Source organism: Ochlerotatus camptorhynchus, unplaced genomic scaffold (assembly GCF_037179485.1).
Source record: "Ochlerotatus camptorhynchus isolate MF236.1 unplaced genomic scaffold, CSIRO-AGI_Acam_v1.1 ptg000130l, whole genome shotgun sequence".
Taxonomy (NCBI): Eukaryota; Metazoa; Arthropoda; class Insecta; order Diptera; family Culicidae; genus Ochlerotatus; species Ochlerotatus camptorhynchus.
In genome coordinates this window covers 570,820-595,899 of record NW_027040620.1, presented here as the reverse complement: position 1 = coordinate 595,899, position 25,080 = coordinate 570,820, and the positions used below count along the sequence as shown (strand labels likewise).

Genomic DNA, 25,080 nt, shown 5'->3' with positions numbered 1-25,080 from the left:
GCTGAGCTGAGCACGACGAGCTACTGATTCCGATCCTAGCCTAGCGGTGGGACTTCTTCCTCCTTCTCTATGGTTGCTCATATGAGCTCTGCAGCTCGCTGCTTGCAGGCCGCCTTTCGTTGTTGTTGTTGTTGAAAGCACTCCTGCTGCTGCTGCTGCTGCTGCTGCTGGTACTACTGCTGCTGCTGCTGGACTGGACACCACCACTTACGGTGATTGAATGAGCACCGTTCAGTGGGACCGCATCGAATTCGATTTTGAAGTCTGTGTTAGGGAATGCGCTGTTTTCAGGTGATAATTTTGATCACCATTGCAACAGTTGGACATTTAGTATTTTTCAATAGTGACCTATTGAAAATTAACTAACTGTTCATTTAAGCAGATTGGTAGATAAATTTCCAATCGTTTGGCTTGTTTAGAATTAAAATCTATCTGCTATTGGTCGAAACCTGACCTCTTTTCGTAGTGCTGTGTATTTTAGTTTTCTGAAATTGCGTGGATTCTATAGATCCTGTGGAGATCTATCTAGCCCTGATGTATGTGTTGGTAGAGGGAAAAATGTAAACTTTGCGGGAGACGATGTCTTAACACTCGATAGCAATTTTGTGAAATATGAAGTAAAACAAATCCTAGCTAGTTCTGCATGATGATTTTGTTTGATTTTATTTATTTGTAAAGTCGCCGGGAAATACCAGCTACCAAACAGGCTGCTTTTTCATGGTATACAGTGTGATAATTCAATAATCAATAAATTATCTCAACATTTAGTGGCAAACCATTCATAAATTTTGGTAACATACAAAAAAATCTATAATCCACATAAAATTTCATATGCAAGCGCCGATTGAAACAATCTTTTCGACGTCACTACAAGGATGATTGATTAAACGAAAGAAACGAATCGTGCGGAATGAAAGCCGAGGAAAAACTAATTGCACCAATATATTCAGGCCTACAATTCCACACCTTCTATAGACAGGTTAAGCCTCGATAGCTAGCTGCTTGCGGGAACTGATGACCTTGACCAATGTCCAAATAATTCTCTTTAACAAATTTTTGGTGGCCCTGAAAAGGACCGTTTTGTAGTGATGGTTAAGTAATTCTGAGCTGGGTGTTCAACACGGATGAGGCTGTCGAGCTGTATGTCGTTTGGAGTGAGGGTGACACGCATGGCATAGATGACCGACCCGCAGCGACTCACGAAGAGCTACTGTGATTCCGATCCACAGCATAGCGGTGCAGCTTCTTCCTCCTTTGATGGTTGCTTATGTGGGCTCTGCAGCTCGCTGCTTGCAGGCAGCCTTTCGTTGTTACTGGAGAACCGTTTTCAACGCCACACGCCGAAAGCACTGCTACTGCTGCTACTAATTTCGACGACAGAACACCACCACACAGTGGTGTGGTCGTTGGAAGCGTGTGGTTCTGAGTATGGCGATGAGTGTGCAAAATATTACGCAATTCCATCATCCCTATTCGCACGCGCCCGAGGATCGGAGGCGAATGCCACTTCGACTTGTTTCGTCTACTTACTACTCTCTGACGACTGTGCTGGGGAAGCAGCATATGCATGTAGGTAATCGGTGGATGTGTTAGTTAATTCGACGCTTTTGGACAATGCTAAAACATTTACCAGTTTTTCAATAGTTTGTTATCGATGCGTAGCTATATTTCTGATCGATTGGTGATAAAATTATTGAAATTGGACCAGCGGCAGCTGAGTTATTAACGTTCAAAATCTTTCTTAATTTGTTACATGTTCCATTTTCGGTTTTCACAAAGTGTACCCCCATATAGAAATCAAAGGCGTAGTCCTACGTCATAAAAAAAACAAGACTGTAATAATGGCTGTAGTATCGAAATATGTCCAACCAGATTCAAAGTGTCTATGTGGATTGTACCCGACCTACGGCTACGTATACAAGATGTTATAGGTTATGAAATCATTCTGGAGATCAGATTATTTTTCTACTAGATCACCCAAGACTAATTCAATATCTGTAGTATAGAAATATGCCCAAACAAATTTGCAGTGTCTATGTGGATTATGTCAACCTATTTCCGTGTATGTCAAATGTTCTAGGATTCCTAATCGTTATTTCATACTACAGACTAACCTAGTCTTTGTTGATCTAGTAAAACAAAACATCTGAACTTCAGGCCGATTTAGAGAACCTAAATCATCTGGTATACGTGGAAATAATTAAACATTATCATAGACACATTATCATCATTTAGTATAGACACTATAAATCTGTTTGGGCATATTTCAATACTACAGACTTTATCCCAGTCATGGTTGATCTAGTAAGATAACTCATCTGAATTCCAGAACGATTTGGTGAACCTAAAACATCTGGTATACATGACAATAGTTCATGCATGATGCACATAGACACTGTGCATCTGTCTGGAAATATTTCGATACTAAAGACATTGTCCCAATCTCGGTTGATCTAGTAGATCAAATTATCTGAACTCCAAGACGATGTGAAGAACATTGAACATCTGGATTACTCGGAAATAGATTATGCATGATCCCCATAGACACATTGAATCTGATTGGAAATTTGTCGATACTGCAAACGTTATTGCAGTTCTTGGTTGATCTAGTTGAACAAATCAACTGATGTCCTGGACGATTCGGAAAACCTATAATTTCCGGTATACATAGTATAAAGTCATGCATGATCCGCAAAGTCACATATATACGATTCGGTTATGATTTGACAACGAAAAGTGCTAGGTTTACATTAGAAATAAATAAAAAATATCAAGAAAATGCCTTACCATTAGACAGACCCCAAGGAATATCCGTGTAAATACAGAACCGCGACGTGACCAACAAGTGTGACTTATGAAACTCTGTTAATTTCTCGATGACCACTTTTACGGATGAACCGGGTCTTCCGGGGGCCGACCTGCATTTCACAGAATCCATATTCCGGTCACAACTCCGAATTCATTCTTATAAGACGTCTATGAGTGGTTTCGAATTTTTTTTAAGAGGTTGTATCCAAGACACGACCGTAGATTTGACGTAGGATTGCGTGCTCGGTATCAATATTTGGCTACTGTGTTAGGAAAACCACTTTTTGGCCCTTGTTTTCTGATGACAAAATTGTACATTATGTGCACATGCACATAAAGTAAAGTGAGTTTTTTTAAGATCATACGATATTAAAGATGTTATTTATAAAGTAGACCATTTTCTAATGTTATTTATTCAGAATGGGGTAAATATACACTAATTTTCAAGCCAGCATTTGAATGGTCATAACCTAGGTCTGGCGAAGACGTAATGATTTTCGAACCAATTAGAACTGACAAAATCTGGGTATCATTTGACCTGGAACTGGACGATAGGAGTGATAGGACAACCGGAGTCTAGGAGGGAATAAACACTGTCATTTTCTTTAAAGGGTGATACGGTCAAAATTTGGTCAATATCAACTTGACGTATTTCTTTCAATTTTGCATTTAAAAAACCTGAACACCCCTCATTTTGAAGGTGTGTGTATGTAGAATGTTGCTCCTATTTTGATTTTGGAATTCACTCTTCAGTTGTCAAAATGCCGTCCAAGCAAGAAGAGCAGCGTATCAAAATTTTGCTCGCGCATCGCGAAAATATGAGCTACTCGCACGCAAAGTTGGCAAAATCGCTAAAAGTTGCCAAATCAACCGTTACAAATGTAATTAAAGTGTTTGGGGAACGTTTGTCGACAGCCAGGAAGTCTGGATCGGGGGGAAATCGAAAACCGGAAGCCGCTGAGACGACAAAGAGAGTTGCCGGTAGTTTCAAGCGAAACCCTAACCTCTCTCTCCGAGATGCCGCAAATAAGCTGAGTGTATCGTCTACAACCGTGCATCGAGCCAAAAAACGAGCCGGACTATCGACTTACAAGAAAGTAGTGACTCCAAATCGCGATGATAAACAAAATACGACGGCCAAAGCGCGATCCCGGAGGCTGTACACGACGATGCTGACGAAGTTTGACTGCGTGGTAATGGACGACGAAACCTACGTCAAAGCCGACTACAAGCAGCTTCCGGGACAGGAGTTTTATACGGCAAAAGGAAGGGGAAAGGTAGCAGATGTTTTCAAGCACATGAAACTGTCAAAGTTCGCAAAGAAATATCTGGTTTGGCAAGCCATCTGTATCTGTGGCTTGAAAAGCAGCATTTTCATAGCTTCCGGGACTGTCAACCAAGAAATTTACGTGAAAGAGTGTTTGAATAAACGTCTGCTGCCTTTCCTGAAGAAACACGGTTGTTCCGTACTGTTTTGGCCGGATTTGGCATCTTGCCATTACGGTAAAAAGGCCATGGAGTGGTACGCCGCCAACAACGTGCAGGTGGTTCCCAAGGACAAGAACCCTCCCAACACGCCAGAGCTCCGCCCAATTGAGAAATACTGGGCTATTGTCAAGCGGAACCTAAAGAAGACCAAAAAAACTGCTAAGGGCGAGCAGCAGTTCAAGGCAAACTGGCTTTCTGCGGCGAAGAAGGTGGACAAGGTTGGCTGTACAAAATCTGATGGCAGGGGTCAAGCGTAAGGCCCGGCAATTCGGATTTGGAAAAGCGGAAGCCTAACTGAATATTTTTCCTGAATTTTATACTAATTGAACTTGAAAAAGAAATTTAATTTGATTTTTTAAATAAACGATTTCACCGATTTACACGCGTTTTCCCTTGACCAAATTTTGACCGTATCACCCTTTATCCCACCGATTCGATTGTGATGGTGTGAATTCTACTCCAACAGTTTAAGGGAGATTGACGCGCCCTTCTTAACAAACCATCCTGTAGGAAGCTTAAAGTATTGCGAATTGCGTTATTCGATTTGTTGGATCGTATCGTTGGAAGGAGATTCTTACATTCCCGCGTATTTCGCGTAAGTGTCTCTGCTTACGGGTCCACCCCTCCGTTTTTGGCCCTTCATACAGCGATATTGTGAATTCGGATCGGTAGCTCAAATTGATCTTGCTATTAAGTGGAGCTGCATACAAGACAAGATCTTCGAAAGGATGGTGGCTACCTTACATACATACAATTAGAACTGTCAAAATCTGTTACTGTTCTTTTAAGAAGGAATCAGATAGGAGGTGTTGAAATCTGAGTGAATAAATAGTCAACCGTTTTTTTTTGGAAATAATTTCATGATTATGAGACAAATACGTATCGCCTGTTGTTTTTTTAATTATTTCGTTCTTATCAATTATCTAATCAAAACAATCAAATTTATCACCTGGGAAAATCTTACATCATCACATATTTGCTATTGAATCGACTTTTCTTAATTTTCAACTTCTGCTTGTTTTTCAAACGATTGATCAGCTTAGATTGAATATCATGGTATTCAGGCAAATCTATTGGAACTTCTGGTATACAAAATTTTGTTTCACTTCCATATCAACCGATTCAAAATGTGCACAACACAGCCTGACTTCTTATTATTATTATTATTATTATTATTATTATTATTATTATTATTATTATTATTCTTTTTTTCTTCTTCTTAGCATTTCAAGCTTATTGCATATCGCATATTAACTTATTTGCTCTCAACTTAGTGTTCTATATGCACTACCACAGTTATTAATTCAGAGCTTTCGATGCCTGTACCATTTTTGCATTAGTATAATTGTGTGGCAAGTCCAATCATACTTCTATGCCCAGGGAAGTCGAGAAAATTTCCAACCCGAAAAATTCCTAGACCGGACCGGGAATCGAACCCAGCATGCTCTTGCTTTGTAGCTGCGTCTTTACCGACTGAGCTAAGGGAGGCCCCACAACACAGCTTGACACTACCGGGAATTGTAGTTTCCGGATCCATTTCGCAGAATGTCAACAGTGTAGCTGCAAAACTTCGCGTAACATCGCGTTTCAACAGCTTGCGATAATCTAGCAAACGGACTACTGTAGGTACTGTCACTACAAGAGAGTCATGCGCAACTCATGTCCTGATTTGCTTTGTTTACCATCTTGAAATCGAGGGGCTACTACGATGTGTTGTAACTCTACTGTCTGTATCCCGGTAAAATGCTCAGTAGCAAGAAACCTTTCAAGCTTGTCTCAAGGTCGTATTGCTACTGGGTAATCTGGAGGGGCTTTGCGATCAACATATGTAGTACTGTCACCTGACTAAAGGCTATGGATAGTGTAAGTGACACAGAAATCAATTGGTGTATACTAATTATTTATTAAGAAAAGCTATAGCAGGTTTGGATTGGATTTCTGAAAGAACTTCTATTGAGCTTTATGGGTGATGGGTGCTCTACCGAAGGACTACTCTGCCAATGTGCGAGCGCTCTCTGATGATACTACGTACGACAAGCTTAACGTCAGGCGAATCAAGATAGCCGGGCAGGGTGGTGATGTTTGAATTTACTTGCTAGTGGATCGGTTAACAGATCGACTTGACTAAATGGCGATCTGCGGTCTCCTGGCGTCTCGTTGACAAGAATCACAAGAGTCCAGGCAAGACCGGAGTGGCTTTGCTGAGAGGGGTCCTCTTTTGCTTTGAGAGCCGTCTTGGCCCGAGGAATGTGGCGATTTTGGCCTTGCATGGCAGGACACTACCACTCACTTGACATTACTTTAAGGATACTTAGATACTTCCGAAGCACACGAACGCCAGATACTGATTGAGGAATGGCGGATTTCCTTCGCGCTTTTCCCATCCCATTGCTCTTCTCGCCCGAATGTTGTTGTACCCACTGTACTGTTGTACGGTTTTTGACAATTTTCAAATTTAAAAACAAACAAATTAACAATTTTATATAACGACTACTAACCCTACTAAGTGGCACCGGTGGTGTAGTGGTAAGTGTGATTACCTCTCACCCCAACAGGACTGGGTTCAATCCCAGTCGGCGCCGCCTAGGTTTTGCGTACCGGGAAAACCGGGAAAAAACCCGGGAATTAAAAAAAAAGACAGTGGCCACCCTGTATGGGACTTCTCCTGGTTACGTCGTAGTAAATAAGTCAACTCCACAAGACTTTCAGAAACTGCCTTTCAAGCGGTCTCAAAAGTTCCGAAGACGTCTGGCGAAAGCTTCCGAATATCAGATATCACTTGAACCGGTCTACCTTATCGATATCTAAATACAAGAAATATGCCACAGGCAAAAGGATTCATAACAAATAACGGACGATGAACATTGAGCACGGAGCATCCTTGGCCCCGACACTTTTTGCTCTTTTCCATTCCGAGCTACCGGTCTTCTGGCTGCTGTTGTTGAACAAGGTGGAGGAAAGTCTGACAAAAGTGGCAAATTATCGACGGTTTCCTGGTCTTGGGTGTCAGTCGGTCGATCGGTCGGTCGGTTGCTGCCACCCGTCACTGAAACGGGACGATCCGTAGAATATCCGGACACCATACGTACAAAGCGTGTGTGTGTGTGTGTGTGTTTGTGAGAGTGTTCGATAAAGGGATGGATGAAAGAGGCCCAGACTGGTTGTTGTTACCGGCGCGTCGCACGGATTACACAATTGAATGGGTCCATCATCGTCTGCTCCATTTCGGCATCGATTGGACGAGTTGGTAAAAACAGGGATGCAAGGAAAATGGAAAATTTTCCGAGTTGTTTTTGGAACCAGGCGTTATCTTTATTGGAAAAACAATACGGTCCTGGGGAGCTATAGCCGACCGGCTTTGCATTGTAATATGTACGGATTATTCGATATTAGAAGCAGTCGATTGGAATCAGAAGAATGGACTTGTTCCGGATGGTGCTCCTAGGTATTCAATTTCCCCAACTTAACGTCCTGATAAATGCAAATCAACATTTATGGGACCGCATATCTTTGAACCGAAACCAACCCGAAAAGCCAGACTCGATTATTCCGAAGAGCGTCGTAAATTGTTCCACTTTATGAAAAACGAACCCAAATATATGACGATTCGGTTGGTGGTGTGGCTGCTGATGCGGTTCACTAGACTCGTCCAGTAGTGCCAATACTCGCTTCGAGCTACAGATTTTATACCGTACAGTGTGCCCCATATGGCCAACCTGAATGTGATGCTTTGTATGCAGCCAGCCGCCAGCCACCAGACTTACCCATCCTTGCGGCTGGCAAGGAGGAGAGTACTTTCTTCTCCCTGCGCTCTCTTTCTTATCCTGACCTGGCAGACGCAGGCATGAGGGTCAGTCGGAACTCGGTGCGGGTGTGCGGTCACATAACTCCGATCCTAATCAATAAATAATAATCTTATTTTCATAAACAAGGATCGCCATTTCGGTCGTCGCCATCGTCGTTGTTCCATTTGGTTTTATTTGGGCTGGGGGTGGCAACGAAGGATGGGGACTATGAAATGTTGTGTGTAGCATTATTTTTTATGCTCGATTGTTCTGAATCGCTGCTCTCGTTGGCTCTTTTCGGGTTTATTGTTTGTTTATGGGCTCTTTGAATTCCGTTTTGTGGGGAAGGGAAGGGGCGCGGAAAAGGTGAATCGTTCAAGGATTAAATTTCATGTACATAAACAAACAGATTATGCCAGGTTTCAAATTTGTGAGGTTCTGCATTTTGCTTGCGGAGAACGATTCAGCTTTGTGTTGGGCAAGTCTTAAATTAACATTCAATTTCTTTCTTCATTAACAGACATTCCAGCAAGTAAAGTTGCAAATTTTTTGAGAATTTATGTTTTGCACCGCAGAAATCTTCTTCGACTTTTTGGTTCATGTTTGTTTTTGTCTTCGGGGAAAAGGAAAGTTACTTTCGATTAGTGTTCCAAATTTGCGAGATCATAAGACTTGAGTGAAAGGGGCGTTTCCAGAGTTCCGAAATCTACAGGACCAGAGAGGTGTAGGGGAGGGCAGCGGCAGCAGCATATGGGTAGCCAGCGGCATACGGATAGGCAGAGTAGGCAGCGGCGAAGGGCGATGCGGCGGTGTAGGCGGCAGCGGTGTAGGCAGCTGCTACCGGAGCAGAGTAAGCGGCCAGAGCTGGCGAGGCAGCCACGAATGGAGCACTGTAGGGGCTGTAGGCAGCTACCGGGAACAGAGGCTTGGCGGCAACGCAAGCGATGGCCAGGACGGCGAAGAAGATCTGTGCGAAAATTGCGAAAGAATTCTGGTTAAAATCTCTTCACCCAATTTGAACAAACTCAAAAACTTACCACTTTGGCGAACATGTTAATTGTTTGAGGGGGTTTTTGCTTTGATTGCAGGTGACAAACTGTGCCTTACCGATCGCTCAGGACATGGTTTTATAGTGATTCCACCTCCACACGTCACTCGCACCGCGCTCACATGGAATGGCAACTCGAACGGCATCCGTGAATTCCTTGACCTTGTCCTGACTAGTCAATGTCCACGTTGCACCAATTCATTGCGGCCGCCAGTGGTCAACGACAGACGACGACAATTGAAATTGCCATGCGGCTTCGCCCGGTTCGAATTCATATGGGAAACCGACACGACCGCGGCCAGCAGAAGCCATTTGTGCGCGCATTGCAATTCGATTAAGAAGACGTGCTGGGCTGGGCCGGCTGTGGACGGTAGTGGTGCAAAATTTGGATCGAAATTAGCATAAACGGTTCAGTTCGCCGATCAGCTGTCGACGCGTCGTTCGGCGGGCGGGCAGGCCCGGGTAATGACGAAGATAGTCACGCGTCGAATGTCGAGCATTGATGAGTCTGTTTGATCACACAGAAATTGGTCACTGTGCAGTCGAAATGAATAGCATGCGAAGCAATTTAAAACACTTGCTTGAGGACGACGGTGGAACGTACGCTGGAGATGTTTGGTTAGGATGTGTATTAGACGGATTGCGACTGTTGTTGTTGTTGTGGCGAGATGAATGCAATTGTCTGTGGATCGCGAACTGTTCGTAAGTGGGTCGCAGGATCACAAGTTTTTTAAGTATTCTGGAATCGAAACTGCTCGAAATTAAGCACCTGTAAGACTTCAAATTTCAAAACATGCTCAAAATTAAAATTAAATTTTCATCAAAACTGATCGAAAACATTCAAATTTTTCCTAGAGCAAATAAAACGTTTTAACTTAAATTCATGATGAAATTTTGGAGTAGAATGATTAATTACTTTTCCTCGAATAGCCTTAAATATGTTGGTGTTTCAAATAAATTTTTGATGATAATAACGGTCCCCACTCTAAGCCCTACAAAGGCTTTACAGTAATGACCCGATCATTGTCAGCCCCTCCGCACATCAGACTTTTATCGTTCAGTAATTTCAGATCACCAAATTTTCTCATTCATCTTCAAGATGTATGTTTAAGGTATATACTTTGTTGCATTCAGACCACTGAAAAAGTGCATGGGTTTCTTAGAACATAAAAAAATATTTTCAAAAAAGGGGGCTGGCAAAATCGTGTCGTTCCTTTTTTTTTATTAAAGTCATTTTAACACCCTTGGGTCATTCGTGACTTGTCCGGGGTGAGATTTGAACTTGTGACTTTGGATGCTAACCATAAGGCCAGGGTCAGCCCCGGATCATTACTGTTTTTTTAAATTGATTTTAAAGGTTGATTTATTTAGCGGCGCCGGTAGTGTAGTTGTAAGCGTGATTACCTCTCATCACAGCAGGCCTGTGTTCAATCCCAGACGGTGCCGTCGGGATGTTCTGAGGCATAACATCTCTGATCACGACTTCCTTCGGAAGGAAGTAAAGCCGTTGGTCCCCGGTTCAGTTGATGGGTCGATTGTAGGGTCCAGGTGTGGAAGCTGGCTTCCTGGCGTCGGTAGCATTGGTGCTCAGCACGGAAAACAAGATCGACGGAAAACAAATCATGGAAAAAAAGGTTGATTTATTTTTATTGAAAACCGAAAAATAAATAATTTCGATGACAAATCGGGAAAAATATACCTTGTCTTTCATTGAAAAATGACATTTTGGACCTTGAAAAAAATGTCAAGATCCTTGGATTGTAGTAGATTTTCAGGGTACAGTAATTTTTAAGAACTATTAAGCGAATTTTAGATTATTTTTTTTTCAAATCAATTTTGTGCAGGTTTTTGAATGATTTCTAGAAATAACATCAAGGTATTTAACAGAAAATGACCTAGCAAGTTTTAGGATGATCTCTAAGAGAGTTTTGACTACCCAACATACAATTTGTGACCGAATAAGCAATTTTTAGTTGTAGAAGCATATGTTTGCAAGAATAAGCTCTTATACTGCTTCCAATGCTTGCTGGTTAGAACTTCAAGTCAATTGATAAATTCTATGACTTCTATTCCAGGATCCGTGAAAAATACAAAGGAAGTCGAATTTTGAGGCTATAATTGAAAAGGAAAAAAATGTGGGAAGAGTGTTAAGAACATTCCGAGGATAATTTCATGGGCATCTTGAAAAGAATATCTAGATCAATTGAAGCAGAATTCCAAGGGAATTTTCGGAACAGTTTAGAGGAGATTTCTAAGATAATTTTGAGCAGAAATTTAAGGCAATTCTGAATGTGAATTTCATGCCAATTTGAAGGAGAATTCAAGCGAATCAAAAAAAATTCATGGAAGCTTAGTGGGGCTTCATAGCCTAGTCAGTAAAGGCACGATATTACCAAGCCGGAGGCGGCGGGTTCGATTCCCGGTCCGGTCGAGGGAATCTTTTCGGGTTGGAAATTTTCTCGACTTCCCTGGGCATAGAGTATCATTTTGCTTGCCACACAATATACAAATTCATGCATCGGTATTGGCAGCGAAAGCTCTCAATTAATAACTGTGGAAGTGCATTTAGAACACTAAGTTAAGAGCACGCAATAAGCTAATATGCACTAAGCAATAAGCTTGAAATGCGAATAAGAAGGAGAAGAAGTAGAAGGATGGAAGCTTAAGCCAATTCATAGCAAAACATTAAAATTATCTTAGTGGCTAAGGACGAATTTCATGATTTTTGTGGAGTGTTCTGCAGAGAATTTCTGGACTGTCATAAAGACGTTTTCCAGGTACTCCCAGAGAGAATCTCAATTTTATTTTAGAGGAATTCTGAAAAGAACTCTGTGAAGGGAAATTATTTCAATGGAAATGCTTGAGAACAGTTGAATAAAATCCTGTAAATTTTTAAACAAATTTTCATACAAATTTTGCAGACTTCGAGCGCAGAACCAAATTCAAGATCGAGGAAAAAATGTGCTGTCTTTACTCATGTAACCTAGTTATCTATTCGGTTCAATCGCATTTGGTTTTATGCTTAATTTGAATGCAAGGTAAGATGGGGTAAGATGCACTCGCGAGGCAAGATGTCTTTTCGCCAAATTTGAATACATTTTCAATATATTTTCGTGGATTTACCATGCAGCATTGGTAGCTAGGACATTGAACTATCAATGTACCTTTAAAGATCCCTGAAAAAGAGGTATAAATGGTATTTTAAACGCCAAAAAGTCATCTTGCCCTAGGGGTGCATCTTATCCCATTTTACACTATATCGAACAACCGGCTAAAATTTCCCAGAATTCCTAAAAAATACGGCAAATTGCTAAGCGGGAATTGTTGGGCTTTCTGCGATTTATGAATTATTTTCATGTTCATTTTCTTGGTGTTAGCTTAGTGTTAGTTTTGGCACTTATAATTCTAATTTTGCGGTTTGTTTTCAAAAATCATCCTATTGACCTTAGACCATTTTGACGTTTGTAAAACCATTTTGGTGATCCTGGCCATTGTGGCGTATATAGGTCCAATTTGGCGATTTTTAAACCACATTTTCGACTCAGCCATTTCAGCGTTTATAATACCAACCATCACTTACGAAATATATTTTCGATATAGCCATCAATGTTGTATTCTTATTGCTTATGATGTTTTCTGATTATATGTATAGTCATTCAAAATTGCATATTTCAAGCACTACATTGTTTGAGTTTCACGCATTTTCTACATTCATCGAGCATTATCGAAATAACCCCAATTCAAAATACGGCCACAAAACTTAAAAAATAATGCATATGCTTTACTTTTCGTTAAACATATTACTATCGAATTAACTCTAGGATCCTCAGTACTTGTTGAAAACATACATAACAATTTAAAAACAATAATTGCTGTAAAACAAAAAATCAAAATCTACTCTAAAAAATTATCAATGTTACCCCGTTTTACGGTACCATTTTTTGCACATTTTTCTTATGTCGTTTTAGACATTTAGGGGTAATTTTTTGAGTTTTTGTGACTATTTATACGTTTTGACGTAGGACTACGTCTGTGATTTCTATATGGGGTACACTTTGTGAAAACCGAAAATGGAACATGTAACACAATTATGAAAGATTTTGAACGTTAATAACTCAGTTGCCCCTGGACCAATTTCAATAATTTTATCATCAATCTATCAGAAATATTTCTACGCATCTGTTGAATTTAAGACTTTATCATTTTTCAAAATGTCACTACTGTAAATCGCACGAATGTGCAACTGTTTCTATGGAAATTAAAATTATCACCGATTGCCTGCGAAAACCAATTTCCCTAACACAGGTTTCAAAGTTGAATTCCATCCGGTCTTACCAAACTGTGTTTATTCAATCAGTGATGGTGTTCTCCAGTACACAACGAAAGGCTGCCTGCAAGCAGCGAGCTGCAGCCCACATGAGCATCCATAGAACGAGGAAGAAGCCGCACCGCTATTGATCGGAATCAGTAGCTCTTCGTGAGTCACTGTGGACCATCTATGTCATGCGCGTCATACTAAAAAGTATAAACGCTCAAATTCCTATTCCTACACAAAACACAACAGGAGCTCAACCCCCATAGGGTTGTCCCTTGTAGTTTTCATAATCATTTTCCACTTTCAAGGACATATAGGGGAATTTACGTATTCTCGGCAACCTAAGCAGCGACCTTCTTTCTATAGCCTTTTTCTCTAAGGAACGCACACATATGCAGTATTGGTTTGTTTACAATCTTTTGCTCCCAGCTGCTCTAATAATTTCAGTCGAAAGAATTGTCAAAAACTGTTTTGAAACGCTTTTACAAAGCTCCAATCTTCTCTAGTGAGAGCGAGTATTGTCGGCAACATCTTTTTCTTCGGCAACCGTTCCATTTGAACTGCATGTAAATCTGCTGTTCTATTATCGGCAACCCGAAATCAGCTACAATTTGTAGTGCGTGTGTTTCATTTCAAGAAAACCCTGCTAGATTGCTTTTTCTCAGTGGTAAAAATATAGTCAAATTGAAGCTGAAAGCATAAAGAATCGTTTGCATGCATTCAGCGAAGTGTTTTCGTAAGAAAATCCAGTGAAAATAGTGTTTCAATTTAGGTTGCCGAAAATAATCTGTCATGCCGAAGCCGTCATTTCCCCTATTTAGTTTATGTTTTTTTTTTTAATTGTTAAATTTATTTGGACTGGTTTCACTATGTTAATTTGATCCTCCAATCCATGGGTTCAGTAATTTTGATTCTCAATTATTAAATAAGATATGGCATAAAATGTAATTGAAGGCTTCATATTACACCGCGGTTAGCGACATGTACCCTATAAATCAAAATTAGAGTTGGTTGGAAATGCTGTACTAATATACACATGAAGCTTGAGTGTGATAATTTACTAGCTAGAGAAAGTTCTGAGTACGGCAGTGTGAAAATTGAACAGAAGTTGGAATTGGGCACAAGATCAATAATTTGACAGTACTAGTCAAACGCACATCCTTTACCTAGTTCATACATTAATGGATGAGGGAACTTGAAGTTTTCCTGTGGATTTGAAGAAAAAATTCAAGTTCCATTAATGTATGAGCTAAAATTCGGTTATTTTAAATCTCGCAAAAAACTTAAATGGCGTATTCGATATTTTTCAATAAATCATTACTCGAAAAAGTCGAAAAAGACGTTTGAGACAAAGTAGTCAGAAATATTAGTTCCTTTAATTTTTTTTTAAAGTAACAAATAAAAAAATAAACCTTATAGGGGAAATGACTCTAATGTTGGCATATGGATCTAATATTGGGCCCATCGCGAAAATTCTTCTATTTATCAATTTTATCTAGATAAACGCGTCATTGGGACGGTACTAATGGATATTTTTGGTCGCTATTGGAAATTTAGTCGATTGCTGAATTAATGTACAACAAAAATCCGTGAACGACAACTTTTGGACACATTTTAAAACTATTTGTTAATTCAGATTCTCAATCGCAAAATCTTGCACAGAAAACCATTTTTTAGACTTTCAAATTCGTTCCGGTGCAAATTTATTTCAAATAACCTGTTTTAACAAAAAGTTCAAAAATTTGGTTAAACGTTGCGATTTAAGGATGTTTGTTAATGTTTGAGTGGCCAACTTGAGAGTTTCACAGAAGCTAGAAAGTTTTATAAGCTTTCAATGAAAAAGATTTAAAAATATGGAAGAAGATAATTTTTTGTTGCAGGGGAAATGGATTTAATGTCGGCCTAAATGCCCCTAATTTGGGCCCATACATACATTCTGCAATCAACTAGATTTTCAATAGCGACCAAAAATATCCATTAGTACCGTCCCAATCATGCGTTGATCTAGATACAATTGATAAATAGCAGATTTTTAGCGATGGGCCCAATCTTAGATCCATTAGAGCCATTTCCCATTGATAATTTTACATCTTCAAAAAGATTAATCAAAGAAATTGATTTTAAGTGATGCACTTTGTATTGCCAATTGAAACCTTGACCATAAACGGCAAAGCAGCTTTGAGTTTTGAGAGCATCATAATAATAATAAAAAACACAATATTTTTAGTTGCATTAAAAATTCATCCTATCTATTTACTCAACAGCAGCTATTTTCACACATAAATTAAGCGGGTTCAGTTTGACTAGCACACATCTTCTGTTAATACACGTACTTAGAACAGATATGGGTAGTTGTAGGGGGCGCTGTAAGCGGCGATTGCTGGGGCGGCAGAGTAGGCAGCGGAGTAGGCAGCTGGGGCGGCAACGTACTTAGCGGCGTAGGCAGCTGGGGCAGCGGCATAAGCGGCGTAGGCAGCCGGGGCAGCGGCGTAAGCGGTGTAGGCCGCTGGGGCAGCGGCGTAAGCAGCCGGGGCGGCGACGTACTTGGCAACGACTGGGGCGGCAGACACGTACGGAGCGGCAATGTTGTGGTTCACGGTGTGCGCATTGTACGAGGTGGCGTACGGGGCAACGACTCCGGCGGCGGCCAACGGGGCAGCGACTGGGATAACTCCGGCCGAAACCGAGCTCAGGGCGCAGATGGCCAGGCAGATCTGAAGCAATGGAGATTGATTTGTATTGTTTAGAAATTTTATAATTGACCTTTCAGAACTTACCACAACTTTGGAGTACATGTTGAGTGGGGTTTGAGGGGTGTGTGATTGCGATTAAAACACGTTTGGTTGATTGCAGTTAAACTGGAACTGATACTGTGAGTGACGATCGCAGCGAGTATTTATATGGAAAGAAACACACATTTCGGTCGCTGCTGCTGTTGCGGCCGGGCCCCTTCTCTTCGGTCGCACAGCAAGTGCCGCGGGTGACAAATTTCGGTTCGCCCGAAAGGACTTTGAAATGATTGTTTGAACCCTGAATTTTGAATCAAGGGATTGGCTTTGCTGCTATAGTATAGTAGTCGTTTTAGTAGAAATTGACGGTACCGCTAAGAAAAATAGCCCGAAAATGTTTACTGATTTTCTCTGATTTTAGTGTGTTTAGCATACTGATGCTCTTCCCTAGCATCAGTATGCTAAACACACACAAAATTTAAGGAAATGATTAGTAAAGAATATTACGAGAAGCTTGAAGATAGTGAGCTCGAAGAATGAAAGTTAATAACAAGAAAAGAGGACATGTACTGAAAATAAAATGAATTGAATGAATTTTAAAGAATAATGGAAGAAGGACGAAAATTGGCGAAAAAACCAATATATTTTAAAAGGGCGGATCCAAAAAACTATTGATTTTACAGAAATGGTTGACGACTTGTAGAGAATTAATTTAAACGTAGAAAAAACATGAAAAAATTCAATTTTTGGTTTAAATTATAAAATAAAACTTTAATCCAAATTAATGAAAATTAGATTTTTTTTATGTAGAATATAAATCTTGCACAAAGTGAAGTCAATTAGAGACACTAAAAAAATATTTCTAACATTATCAACTTAAAATGATTTTTTTAAAGTCTTAAGTGAAATGTAAAAAAATAATTTTAACCACATATTACGATTGCTGATGTCATTGTTATTTAACAAATCTTGAAGTGATCATCATTCTAAATGCAGCCATTTTCGAGATATTAAAAAAAACATGAATTCTAAAAACATGTTTTTTCTCCTGTGTACAAGTCTTCTTCATATGTTTATCATATTGTTGCAGTGGCGTCCCGTAACCTCACTTTTTACCTGTGCAGCAACTTTCAAAACCAGATTTAATGCCATACTCGAATCGGTTGAAAAATACACTTAATCTTCTGGTTTACTCGATATCTATCCATTGCAAGCAATATTTGGATAATTGTTTATGTTTTGAGAGTTGGTGCACAGGAAGGTTAAGGTTAAGGAAACACCACTATATTGTTGTATTCTTCAAATTTCTGTAGTGCTTTGTAATGAATACCCGGTTAAAGTTCCGAAATGATTGTGGAAGAAATGCATTTCGAGGTATGTTCTTGATGTTGTTAAATTCAAAGGCAATTTCTAAGGAACATTATGTTATTTTAATGAAAATTGTTGTTGAATTGCATGGAAAGAGTTTGAGAATTATTGTTAAAAACTAAAAAATAAATCAAAGCAAAAGCTGATCTGATTTAATTAAAACATCTAAGTAAACTGCAGCAGTGTTTCAATTGAACTCTAATGATAATTTAGCTTTAAAACTCTAAACATGACATCAGAATTTTAATGTAGGGACTGTTCTCATTTGAAGCTTTCAACAGTTTTTTTTTTTAAATTGATTTCAGTGCGTATTTTTTTCTGTAAAGGCAATCCAGTTCTTACATCTTTGCCTCAGACGTCATTTCCATTAGATGAGCCGAATTTGCACTTTGATTTATTGAAAAAATGTTCAAAACGCCATTTTGAAAAATTAGGCGTAAGTCAAATTAGCCGAGTTCTGGCACAAACTTGGTTCATAAAACCGCTCAGAAAGGAAAAAGAGCTGCCAAATTAAAAGCTCATTAATGCAATTCTCAGTACATCATACGGCTTGATTTGTTGTTCCGAAAGAATAAAACGGAGGCTACCAACATCAGAATGAAAATAAAACGCATCCTCTTAGAATCCCATCGAATTCCGTCCTTTCTTACAGACCCTCTCCATTAGCAGCAGAAAGATAGTATGAATGGGCTCTAATAAAATTTTATCACACACTCACTCGCTATTGCTCCCCCCCCCTCCATCCATCCGGGCGAGAGAGTCTATTGTCCGTGTGAGAATGAACAAGTGCCTCGTTTCGTGCCGATTCTTTCCATCTCCTTGCTTTCAATATCATCGCCGGCTCAATACTGCTGTGGTGTCCTACGTGTAAACTGCCCCATTTCATTGCCCAGCAAGCACTTTGCTACCGTTGGGCCATTTGTACGCTAATTCGACATTCCATTCACGTTTTAGTGCAATGTTCGCACCGCCGAAACCGAGAAAGAACGCCCGATGGGACTTGCGGTTTTTCGATGGTCAAACGTGCTGCTCCTTGAGCTCCCGCGAGGACTCATCGCTCTGAAAGCCCGAACAAGCACCATTTGTCACCGATACACTTGTGGCGGAGGGGGGCTTCAGCAGCAAAACCAACAGTGCGAACCGTGTGTATTTGATTCCCATATAAATACTTGCTGCAATCGTCACTCACAGTATCAGTTTCAGTTCAACTGCAATCAACCAAACTTGCTTTAACCTCAAACCCCATTCAACATGTACTCCAAAGTTGTGGTAAGTTCTGAAAGGTCAATTTTAAAATTTAGAAAAATTGCAAATCAATCTCCATTGTCTCAGATCTGCCTGGCCATCTGCGCCCTGAGCTCGGTTTCGGCCGGAGTTGTCCCAGTCGCTGCCCCGTTGGCCGCCGCCGGAGTCGTCGCCCCGTACGCCACCTCGTACAATGCGCACACCGTGAACCACAACATTGCCGCTCCGTACGTGTCTGCCGCCCCAGTCGTAGCCAAGTACGTCGCCGCCCCGGCTGCTTACGCCGCTGCCCCAGCGGCCTACACCGCTTACGCCGCTGCCCCGGCTGCCTACGCCGCTTATGCCGCTGCCCCAGCTGCCTACGCCGCTAAGTACGTTGCCGCCCCAGCTGCCTACTCCGCTGCCTACTCTGCCGCCCCAGCAATCGCCGCTTACAGCGCTCCCTACAACTACCCATATCTGTTCTAAGTACGTGTATGAACAGAAGATGTGTGCTAGTCAAACTGAACCCGCTTAATTTATGTGTGAAAATAGCTGCTGTTGAGTAAATAGATAGGATGAATTTTTAATGCAACGAAATGCACTGTGTTTTGATCGAATCATATCCGAAATTCATGCTAGGATCAATTGAAATATGGGTCATCCCAGCTCAAGTGGGTACATCACCTGTGGTCGATGTCACCGATTTGAGCCAAACTTGGCCATAACACTTATTTTGGCATTCTGAACAAACACCTTTTTGGATTTTGCTCTGAAGTGCCCTCTCAGCTACAACCCTGGATTTTCGAGATTTTTAAAAATTTCAACTTTCAGAAGAGATTACTCCACAACCAAATAAGCTATTCGTGATATTAGAACGCCAATTTGAAAGTTTTTTAATGTAGATTCTTGTAGGTGCACCCACATTTTGTTTTTGTTATGGTAACTACAGTAAACAGACTGATTACCGGCAGGTATCAAAATTGTCCAAAAATGGCCGATTTCCACCTTGGCCGGGATTTTTTATTTCTTAATATTTTTGGCTAAAATTTTTACCACACTTTGGAAAACTCTTCTACTAGGTGTTTTTCCAAGGGCAAATGATTTGGACAGATAGTTTTGAGATATAGCCAGATGAGTGAGGGGTAGTTTTTAGCTTTGTATTTGAATTTTGAATTCCTTCACGCCGATGGAACAATGATATTTTTATGTTATTTTTCACATGATCTGGACAGGATTCTCATTATACGAAATCATAATTAGCTCATTCATTTACTTCTGTCCATAATTCAATTGTGGTCCTAAAAGTGAAAAATGTGTTCCTATGGAATACAGCCAAAACGTTGTGCTTTAGAAGTACGATGAAAACAGATAGATTACCAGGTACATATATAAAATTTCAGTTACTATATATTACTATTGTTATAGTTACTATAACAAAAACATAATGTGAGTACACCTATGTGAATCTACATTAAGAAACCTTTCAATTGACGTTCTAATATCACAAATAGCTTATTTGGTTAGTGAGTAATCTCTTCTGAAAGTTGAAATTTTTCAAAATCTTTAAAATTCCAGGGTTGTATCCGAGCGAGATCTAGGCACTTCAGAGCAAAATCAAAAAAGGTGTTTGTTCAGAATGCCAAAATAAGCGTGTTGGCCAAGTTCGGCTCAAATCGGTGACATCGACCACAACTTTATTAAATTATGTACCCAATTGAGCTGGAATGACCCATATGTCGAATACGCCATTTTACAATAATTTTCATGATTTAAAATTGCCGAATATTAGCACAAATGTGAATGATAGCCTATTACAAACAATTATGCAAATCTGAGAAGGTCTAGTCAAAAATCAATGCTGTTGGCTATTTGGTCTGGAACAGCTCATTACACTTTCATGCATGAGTTTTTAGTTTTTGAGTTTATCCGAGCACTGAGCTCTACTGATAGAACTTGGTCGGAACTGTGAGTGGTATGCACGGTAAAATATGACAGATGCTCGTTTCGGGTTCGAAAGCATAGTTTGCTCCTTCCGGAAACGTCGTTTCATGTGAATAGTTTTACGTCGGTCGCACAGTGGTTTGCTGTGATGTTGGGGCTCGGTGGCCTAATGACGACCGTTTTTATGTACTGAGCAGAATATCGTATTTTCCCCCTTTACACTACTTGGCTTATAGGGTCGCTCGATCTCTATAAACAACAGACGTCGAACAATACTTTCTTCTCCCCAATGACCGCTAATCACAAACCCCCAAGGTGTTCAAAGTGGTTTGTAATGATATGGGGAGCTAGTCACTTTTTCTTATAATAAGTCAATATAAGTCACTATTTCAATTTTTTTTTAAACGTAAATTTAATTCAAGATTGATCATTTTGTTTTATATTTTGTTCTATGTTTGAACAATTCGAAGTTGACGACTTGGTATAAAGATTTTTTTCGTTTAATCGTTCTTCTCTATCTACAGGGTGTCCACTCATTTGGCTAAATAAATTTCCCTAAGTTTTCCAGGTTTTTCCATAACTTTGGCGGATAATTTCCAGGTTTATAATAAGAATTCTATTCATGAAATTCGACATGACAATCAGTTTTAAAGAAATAGCTGTAGCTCAAATCCATTAAATGTTGAAGTTGAACACTTATTCCATTTTAGTAAGTCTAAGATCACAACAGTTTTAATGTCTTGACGTTTCGTACTATCAAAAATGTGGAAACTTTAATGAAGTTCTATTGATCTCAGAAAAGCTAGATCTAGAGATCTTTGGGGAGTTCCAGAGATCTTAAGGGGTGGTCTCCGAAACTTTAGCCCAGACTATTGAATTGGTTTAAAAATCTATTAGCGTTAGTTTGGACAAATTCAGGATAATTGCATGAGGTGCTGAAATAAAATCGAGAACCCTTCAGAAAATTTATGAAAACTTCAGAAACATTTCAGGAACTTCACAGAAATCAAGAGAATTCCAGGGAAGTTTAAAGGTGTTTACGAGAATTCCATTTATTTTAAAGCAGAACTGAAATCTTCATTAGAGTTGAGAGTTTTAGGGAAGATCCGAGAACATCAGAGAATTGAAGGGTAGTTCAAAAAAATTCAAGGAAATTGCAGAAACCGGAATTTCCGGAAACTTCTGTTTGCTCAGAGAAAATTTCCGGAACGCAATAAAAATTATATGAACATCCCGAAAATGTGATGGAAATTTCAAGATCTATAGAAAATTCGAAAATTTGGCTAAGTTGATTAGAGAACATCAACGAAGTACCATTTATTAAAAAAAAGACGAGAACTTTCAGCAAGCACCGGTATTTTCAAGAAATCCCAGTGAACTTCTAAGAAATTTAAATAGATATTTTTGATTGTTTCATTATATTCAGTGAAGTTCCGAATACTTCCAGGACGATTAGATAACATCAGAAAAATCCCATTAACTTAAGGAAATTTGCAGTGACTTACATGGAGTTCCTTGGAATTATGGGATATTTCGAGAAATCTATGATTGATCCGCAAAGCTTCAGGGAATTATAAATATATATATATCAGAAAATTTACCGGAACATTTGATCAATTTGGAGAAATTAAGGTAAGCATAGAAAACTTCTTGCAGGGAAAATTAGTGATTTAATGCAAAGTTCCGTGGGCGTTTATAAACTTTATAAAATTTAAGGAAAATTGTCCAGTAAAATGATGGGTTCTTTAAAAAAAATAATAATGCAGGGCAGTCTAGAGAATTTTAAGGAAACTGAGAAATGTTTTGGGCAATTTTAAAAACATCAGGAAACTCTAGTCTATTGAAGAAGTTATGAATTAGTTTCGATAATTTAAACTTCAGACGAACAAATCTTGAGAACTTCCGTGAAAATCATAGAACTATATTAATTATTTCGCTGCGGAGCGGAAGCCTAAAGAAGTTCCTGAAATTTCAGAATAACTTCAAAAATTTCGCAGAAGTACAAAGATCTTCAGAAACATTTCGAGAACTTCTTAAAAGTATGTGTAACCTAAGAGAAGATCCGAGAACTTCAGGAACTTTTATTGTCATTTCGGGAGCATCTCAAATAAGTTAAGTAAAGCTCCAAATTCAAAGGGAATTTCAGTGGAGTTGAGTTCAATTAGCTTCACTAAATAAGCGGGAAATTTCAAGAAGTTCCCATATTTTCAGAGAACTTTAGAAATGTTAAGAAAATTATTGAGGTTTTCACATAAGTCCAAAAGTTCACGCAAGCTTGAACATTTTTAGAACAGTTCAAGTAAATTCATGGTAGTACAACAAGCTTTATGAGAACTGCAAACACTTTAGAGAAGTTTCGAGAACTTCGAGAAAGATATTGATCTCGCTAATAAAGCTCTAAACAAAAAAAAACATCAAGAAAGAACGGATATCCTCAGAGCAAAGATATTCCAGAGCAGGGAAATAACATAAATTTTAAAAAAGTTTCGAGAAATTCAGTGAATTGTTAACACTTTAGAAAAGATTCATGATCGTTAGGAAAATTGTGGAAACTGTAGGAAGTCCGAAAAAGTTTAGATAAGTTAAAAGAAATGATGAAAAGTATTGCGAGCAACAGATTAGTTTCTCAAACTAAAAAAGAACTTCAAGGCAGTTTAATTAAATTCAGGAATATTTTGCGAACTTTCAAGTAGTTATGAAGACCACAGATTAGTCCATTTCATATTCAACGGAGATTTCTCATGAAAATTCGCATGGAGTTTACTATCTTAAGCTTAAGCTTCACATGAAGTCTACAATTCCTCAGAAGTACCATGAAAGCAGATTGCAGTTGATGTTTTTCTCATATTTTTTTCCCCCAGAACTCCCGTGGAATGAGGTCCTTAGAAATTATAATAAAATTCCATGAGCTTTAAAACTCCAGATTCTTGAAAATTTCTTGAAGTGTTATAACTTTTCAGTTCAGAATTTATAAATCTAAGTATTTGTTACTGAAGATCAATCCATCCTGGATCTATAAAGTTCAATGTGTGAATGAAAATAACTAGTAATATTTATATTTTTTTATTTTAAAATGAATTCTTAGTAAGAAAATTATAAAATTTCCTGAGAAATGATAAGATTCCCTGCGAATTCCCGGTTTTTCATGTTTTTCCAGGTAGTAGAAGCTTGGAGGTTTAGTCATAAACTTTCTATTGAATCTTTCGCTTTAAAGGTTACTATCGTATATATTCAAGTGTTTATGAGAATCTAATTGAATAAGTCTAAAACATCAAACATTTATTTGGTATGCCATCAGAACGACTAATTTTCTTCCCTTAGGGCACCTTATAGTCACTTTTTTACATCTGCAAGTCACTATTTGGTTACTTATTTCTTCAACATGGTCACTGAAATCACTATTTTTGAAAAATGTGATTTCAAACCAATGTCAATTTTTAAGAAATCAGAATTACACTGGGCCGTCTAGAAAAATGAAATAGTTTAGCTCACGTGCGGGAGTTGGAGTAAATTTTAATCAGCATTATAATCTGGAACCAACGATGAACGAGTTTCATCATGAATTCGTATCCTAAAAGAGTATCGTTATTTGAAAATCTCTGAAATTCTCACAAAAACTTAAATATTTAGCAAAGCATCATTCAGCGATGTACTTAATTTTTTAATCACTGACCAATGTTACTCACAGATTCAACAACGTAAAAAAAAAAACAATCGCAAACACGAAGCAATAATCGTTCCACCGGGTAATCACATTTTGTGGCCTTAGCACGGTAAAATAAACACAACCCCGGTGAAAATCCCGCAAAACAGCCATCACCAGGTGCGACCAACCATGCAAAATGATCATCTCTGTTTGCGCGTTAATCTAAACAATTTTTTCCCCCGTGCGAAAACAAATGACGGCATTTACCTGTGCGTCTCCATTCCCCCGCCCCGCACCGCGGACATGGCCGACGACCGACGACAGGCGGCGCGACTGATTTCGAGCCAGAAACGACTAACGATAATGATAACGATCTGACACTCTAGCACACCAGTCTGCTGTGTACGCACTGCGATAGCCGTGGTGGTGGTGGTGGTCGTGGCAGTAATCATCTTCTCAGCCAGGTAACCCTGGTGATGAAAAAGATGTTCGCTTTTGTGTGCAATGCGAGAAGGGGGCTTTGTTACAACAATATTACAAAGGAAAGCAGATTTGCTTTCCTTGATACGATCAAAGGAAATTGCGATGCGAATTTTGATTGAACTCCGCATGGCTGGAGGAGGCTGAATTGGACACAGCTAATGGACTGTTTGATTCGTCGATTAATATTTAGACTGGCTAATGAACAGATCTTCATTTTGCGGTCGATTGCCTCATTTCACCAG

The 25,080-nt window shown here is 39.3% G+C and overlaps 3 protein-coding genes across 3 annotated transcripts in view; 2 read left to right on the top strand and 1 right to left on the bottom strand.

Annotated features, from left to right (window-relative positions):
- The window catches only part of Fur1 (Furin 1), a 650,713-nt gene that overhangs the window by 79,854 nt on the left and 545,779 nt on the right, over positions 1-25,080 (top strand). The gene's annotated exons all lie outside the window — the stretch shown is intronic.
- On the bottom strand, positions 8,765-16,308 carry LOC135700176 (cuticle protein 19.8-like). Its single transcript, XM_065220596.1, has 5 exons — positions 16,222-16,308; positions 15,785-16,158; positions 9,711-9,811; positions 9,119-9,183; positions 8,765-9,048 (listed from the first exon to the last, which is right to left on the bottom strand). The coding sequence occupies exons 1-5, from the start codon at positions 16,237-16,239 to the stop codon at positions 8,788-8,790; spliced, it is 819 nt and encodes a 272-aa protein (XP_065076668.1). The 5' UTR covers positions 16,240-16,308; the 3' UTR covers positions 8,765-8,787.
- Positions 18,713-19,365, top strand: LOC135700150 (cuticle protein 38-like). The gene is made up of 2 exons (XM_065220569.1): positions 18,713-18,810; positions 18,874-19,365. Exons 1-2 carry the CDS (start codon positions 18,793-18,795, stop codon positions 19,252-19,254), a joined length of 399 nt encoding a protein of 132 aa, XP_065076641.1. The 5' UTR covers positions 18,713-18,792; the 3' UTR covers positions 19,255-19,365.

What these genes read in the sequence shown, in the direction of transcription:
- LOC135700176 (XM_065220596.1), bottom strand. An exon ending in CGTTCCACCGTCGTCCTCAA is followed by an intron (nt 9,184 to 9,710) that starts GCAAGTGTTTTA and finishes GCGATCGGTAAG; the next exon opens with GCACAGTTTGTCACCTGCAA. An exon ending in TTAACATGTTCGCCAAAGTG is followed by an intron (nt 9,049 to 9,118) that starts GTAAGTTTTTGA and finishes ATTTTCGCACAG; the next exon opens with ATCTTCTTCGCCGTCCTGGC.